The sequence below is a fragment of the Temnothorax curvispinosus genome, unplaced genomic scaffold (genome assembly GCF_003070985.1).
Source record: "Temnothorax curvispinosus isolate PA1 unplaced genomic scaffold, ASM307098v1 QBEX01003770.1, whole genome shotgun sequence".
Classification (NCBI taxonomy): Eukaryota; Metazoa; Arthropoda; class Insecta; order Hymenoptera; family Formicidae; genus Temnothorax; species Temnothorax curvispinosus.
Window position 1 is genome coordinate 917 of NW_020213550.1, and position 6,028 is coordinate 6,944.

At 50.6% G+C, this 6,028-nt stretch overlaps 1 protein-coding gene across 1 annotated transcript; it reads right to left on the bottom strand.

Annotated features, from left to right (window-relative positions):
- Positions 1-4,426: 4,426 nt before the first annotated feature.
- LOC112452858 lies at positions 4,427-5,314 on the bottom strand. Its single transcript, XM_025013280.1, has one exon. The coding sequence runs from the start codon at positions 5,312-5,314 to the stop codon at positions 4,427-4,429; it is 888 nt and encodes a 295-aa protein (XP_024869048.1).
- Between the last annotated feature and the right edge of the window lie 714 nt (positions 5,315-6,028).

The window sequence follows — 6,028 nt, forward strand, 5'->3', positions numbered from 1 at the left end:
TTCCGCATTCCGCTCGCTTTCACTTTTCGCACAAACATGTTTACGCTCGATGAATCGAATCTTGGAACGATCCAGAAGATTCTACATGTTTCCGCTCGCTACGATTCCCTATGCTAAATCTTATCGCGGGATCGTTACTGTGGTTATGATTTGCCTCCACCTCGCGTTGCCTCCTTTGCCTCGCCGCGCTCGGAACCCATCTGTTATTGATGGATTGATTACGCGGCGTCTCCGCATTACGCTCTTACGCGGATAATCCGATTCTGCCTTCGGTAGGCTATTTCGCTTTGCCGCGCTCGGCTTGCATCGAAACTCGCTGGATATATTGCCCGGCGGTTCCGCTCCGCGTTTCTACGTCGATAATTCGATCCTGCTTACGGTCGGTTATTCTGTTTTTACCGCGCTCGGATCACATCGAAACTTGCTGGATACATTACCCGGCAATTCCGCTTCGCGTTTCCACGTCGATAATCCGATCCTGCCTACGGTCGGCTATTTCGCTTTACCGCGCTCGGATCGCAGCGAAACTCGCTAAATGGATTATGTTGGATCTACGCGTCATGCTCCTGTATCGGTGAGCCGATTTTGTCATCGGTTGGCGCTTTCGCCCTACCGCGCTCGAAACTCATCATAACTTGCTGAGCGGAATACTCGGTATCCATGCATCGCGCTCCTAGGTTGCTAAGCCGCTCCCGTTGTCGGTCGGCTAATTCGCACTCCCGTGCTTGAAACTCATCGCAATTCGCTGAGTGGAATACGCGGCGTCTATGCATCGCGCTCCTAGGTTGCTGAACCGGTCCCGCGGTTGGTTCGCAAGTTCGCGTTATTGCGCTCGGAACTCATCGCAACACGCTGAGTGAAACACGCGGCGTTTATGCATCGCGCTCCCAAGCTGCTGAGCCAGTCTCGTGGTTGGTTCGCAAGTTCGCGCTATCGCGCTCGGAACTCATCACAACCCGCTGAGTATAATTCGCGGCGTTCGTGCATCATTTTCCTAAGCTACTGACCCGGTCGCGTGGTCGGTTCGCCAATTCGCGCTATCGCGCTCGGAACTCATCGTAACTCGCTACCATGACCTCGCGCTCGCTCCCTTATCCCCGCGGAACGAGTTTTTACCGGACAGCAAACTCAACCTTTGTTTGCTGTCGCGCGATGCGTCCTCATGCTCATGCATCCGCGTATGCGGTTAATAATGGTAACTAAACAAAACCAAAAAGGAAACAGAACCAAATCAAATATTATTTGGCTGGATCGCCACTGAACCCTTTCCCTTTACATGGCTGTAGCCAAATAAATTATGCTTATCGGGGTTTTATATCTATCCTAATTTTCGATTTACTTACATCTAAATAATGAACGCTCGCGTCTAATTTTTTATATTGGCGAAGTCATCGCGTTCCTTTTATTTTATACATATATATACATCGATGGAGTCTTCACTCTCCACGCCGAATCACTAAGCGCTTTGCGCTTACTCGCTTGACGTCGCGGCGGGCGTTGCCTCTGCCTCGGACATCCCCCGCGTCTGGTACGCAGCCTCCTGGCCACTCGTCCCCGGCTGTTCACCTTTCGACCGTCTGTTGGTCGATCCGGGTTGCTGGCGTTACAACTGGACTATGGGCCGCTTCGCCGGCACCGGCCTGGTTGCCCATATCCCTTTACCGATGTAGTATGCATCGGTCAGCGCCGCCCCGGTCCTCGGCGAGATCATGACGCCTCTGGCTGCGTCTGGTAGGTCGCGGTCATCGGACGGCTGCAATCTCCCCGTCAAGTCGAGCTCCGAGGTTCCCTCGGATACTCGGCTTCTACCCGACTTGGCAGCCGTGCGTTGCCGCGTCTTCGGCGTTGGATTTGACTGCGCTTTACGCTTGACCGCCCGCTGCTGGCGGTCCATTCGGCCTTCCTTCTGCAGGAGACTCTGATTAAGCGCCATCGCCGCTTGAAACGCCTTCCGCTTACTTCCGACGTTCTCAATCGTAATCACTGTATTAATCTCGCGCTCGTATGTCACGCATCTTTGTTCGTCCTCCGCTTCATCCTCATCATATTCCGCTTTGGACTCGCTCGTGGCGTCGCCGCGTTCGCCTTCGCTCTTGCGCCGCGCTACCTCTGTTGTCATCGGCGTTACCGTAGCTGTTCCTGTGGCGTTTATTGTTGCCACTGTTTATACGGGTGACACGTTCTGGCCTGTCGTCCTCGCGTTTTCTCCGGTAACGCTCAATTTTGCTGAATCGATGTTTCGTCTAACTTGTCGCCGTTCGAGCCGTTTGGACGTTTTTCGTGGCTTTTCCACGTTTGTCTCGCCGTCTCTTCCGCTTCGTTCGCTGATGCGCCTGTCTCAGCTCCGTCCGCTTGGCGGCTCGCGTCTCGGCTTTCCCCCGTCTCGCTCTGTCTCGCGCTCGACGCTCGGCCTGTCGAGGCTGTCATCTCGGACTCGGATCTTTCCTCATCCTCCGCGCTCGCCTCGTCGCTCGGCCCTTCCTCGTCGTTGCTCGGTATCGCAGACATGGATTGTCGTTCGGCTGTTGCCTCCGTCGTTGCTGATTCTTGTACCGAGCCTATCGGCGGTAGCGCCGGTCTCGCCGGTGACGGCGGTACCGATCTTACTTGTCCGTCGTTCTATGGTCGCGCGTCATCCGCTTGCACTAAGTACTCAGGGCTTCATTTGCGTTGCGCCTCGTCCCTGGCCCTTCGCTCGTCTACGAACGCTCCTTCGTTCTCCTGCGGGCCTCTCTCGCGTCCGCGGATATAACTACGCGCTCGGATACCGTCCCCGTCCACGTCGATAATTATGCGGTACGGTGGGACTACCTGTTCCTTCATGTATCGCTGTGACACCGTGACCAATGCCGTAGCTATTTCTCGGTCGTCGTCGGGATGTCTGATAGATGTGTCCACGCGAAATAAAGTTGTTGAAGCAGAGAATAGTTGGTATATATATGAAAAATTCATATTTACATGTACTTTTCATATACCAACTATTCTCTGCTTTAACAAATTATTTCTGTTATAGTTATTAAGCGTTTAAGTTAACAAAACATAAATAATTTGTTAAAGCAGAGAATAGTTGGTATGTGAAAAGTACACATAAATATGTACTTACCAAGCAGACAGTTGTCACGTGACCTTCTTTTGCATACGCGTGCGGCTACGGAGCATGCGCATGTGGCCGCAGGGCATGTTCGTGGTCGCTACCAGTCGCTACATCGCGTCGGTATGACAGGTCTCATAACCTGATAGTCGCCAACTTTAACCGTTAATATCTCGCTTCGCGGGGCAGAGCGACACTTTTTTCTGCCAGATTCGGTCGTTTCGTGCAAAAACGCGTCGATTGAGCCCAAGTTGAACGAAATCGGTGAGGAGGCCACTATTCTTCAGATTTACCCATTTTTTTCGCTCTCTAGGCTCTGAGAAGTTGTTCGTCAGTACAAACGATCGCAACAAGACTGCTCATTTGAAATTACTCGAGTATACGCGACAACTCCAAAAAGTAATAATGTGGTGGTGGGGGAAGGGGGAGCGGAAGGGGGAATTAATGTTTATAGAACTGCGCGGTGGATTTTTTTAGGAGAGAGGGAAGTAAAGCCTACTCTAACGGTGATGATGGAGGAGGGGAGGGGGAGTAAGAAATAAAACATAAAAAAGTTATTTATAATTTATTTATTAAAAAAAGATCGCAAATCTTTATGGCGTCGAGCGTGACCACTAATTGAATAATTTCATTACATTTTGTAACGCGCAATTCTTTTCATGTTTTCCGCATCGCATAGTATTGGTGTCATCTAGTTTATTCAAAGATTCGATATCTTCGTAATGCGCGTCCAGAGTCTCGACGATTAGGTTTTTTCGCGCATAATTCTCCAGCAGATCCACCAACCATTCTCGTTTCTGGCATCCCTTGACGTACACGAGAGTCGGCATCTCGTCGTCATCGTCTTCTTCTTCTTCCATACCAAGCACGGCCGACGTAATCAGGCGTTTCACCATGCTGTACGGTACGTTTCCGTCTTCCCATCGTAATCCATGGTGATTGTGAATCAACCAGGTAGCGCACGATTTGTCGGATTTTGTGAGGAGATTCCACGGCATGGGGTACGTAAAGATATGATGCGTCAGAACGCAGCCCTTTCTCAGCACCGCCACCTCCTTCACGACAAATTTCATCCCGACGAGGAATCCTTGCAGGTCTACGAACGTTGGTACGGACATGACGAGATTTCTATATCTTTCTATCTCCTTCGTCGATGCGTCAATCGAGAGGAATGACGCGCAACTCTGCAAACCGTCTCGCGACACTCTGATTTATACTTCCCCCTCCCTCCCTTGCCCCTCTAAATAATTGTATCGGAGACTGATGGAAAGAGAGAAAGAGAGAGAGAGAGAGAGAGAGAGAAAATAATATTCACGTCGACGTTGCCGCAAACACTCAGACTATTTTGCGCACCACGTTCGTCAACGGGTTGTACTCAATCACGCGGTCGTGTATGATGAGACAGTACGCGGAGGTATTCGGCGGTACGTTCTCCATGCAGTCAAATTCTATTCTGACATCCACGGTGGCGTTTTTGACGGATTCGTATTGGCGGGAGCAATCGATGATCACGAACGGGCCGTTACGTAGAAAATTCGAAACGGTGAGACTCGGCTCGAGATATTCGTATCCGTAGTAGCCCTTGCAGAAACGTGCATACATATCGTACAGAATCGCCCATCTGTGTTTGCCAAAGTCCAAATTCAGATCGTCGTACGGATAAACTTCCGAGTTTAGATAGAGTTTTACGTTGGTCAAGTTGCAGTCGTCGAATCGGCTTGTGTCGGCGGACATGACATTCTTCCGACCCGTCTGCAGAGCGAAGACGACGTATTGCGGTTTCTCGAGCTGAGTCGCGGTTTTAATGGCCCACGAGTGCTTGGTCGTGTTCTGCAACAGGGGATACTCGTACAGATCCCACGAACGGAAACCCATACTTAGATATCGTCCGTCTTCCAAGGCGCGCAGCATCGACAGCTTGTTGATCTCGTTCAATACCACGTGAGGCATTCGCCATTGTATCTTGAGTATTTTGATAGTAGGCTCCAACGCGAGACTTCCCACAAGGGAATTGTTGTCGTTGCGCGCTCGTATCAAGATCAATTCGTGACGAGCGTTGATCACCACGCGTTTGTAATCTTCGCAAAATCCCAGTAACAAGTTGAGCGGTACGCAGAAATTGAAATATCCGTTCGGATTATTATGTGGTTCCCAGCCCGCGTTTTGCAGGATCACGCTTCTGTCGGACGATACCGTAACGTAGTTCTTCAGCGTGCTGGTCATTCCTACGTTTCTGCAACGATCAATCTCCATACCGTCGAGCTCGTATCAAATCTCATCGAACATAAACGCGACGCAATTAGTACCCAATACCACATTATCGACTTGGTCGGCTGCTCTGGTCACCGTCAATGTTCCTTCGATGTAGAGAAAACTTTCGCACGGCAACGTATACAGATCCTGCTGTTGTATGGGTATTCGTATCTCGTCGCTATAATCAAACGTTGTGTTGGCGTACGGGTTGTACGTGTGAGTCTCGATCTTGACGATGCGATCGTCAAAGACCGGCTCGCTTCCGATGTTGAGAATTTCAGTCATCGTTCAGATGTTTCGCACCGCGAATCCCAGAGATTGTAAAAACTTAACGTTCGACGCGTTGAGCTTCTTTCTCGTCGCTTGTTTAACGCTACCAAATGTCGACTTGACGATATCGTCGATCGGTGCAACCGTAAAGATATTACTGTTATCTGTCGCGTGCTCCGAGTCGTTCAACACTAGTATCTCATGTGTCGCGCGTACACTCACGCTCACGCATACACTGGCGCGTTATCGCTCTCGCTGTCGTACGTGCAATCTGACGGTGATCTCTTCTCCGCGAAAATCGAGCAATCGTTCGTCTTGATCAGCGACGCGTATCGTTAGATTCGTAACGCTCCGCGCGATGATCGGCAGATATATGATCTGCGCCGGCGTTTCCGATATCTTATATCCCGGTGG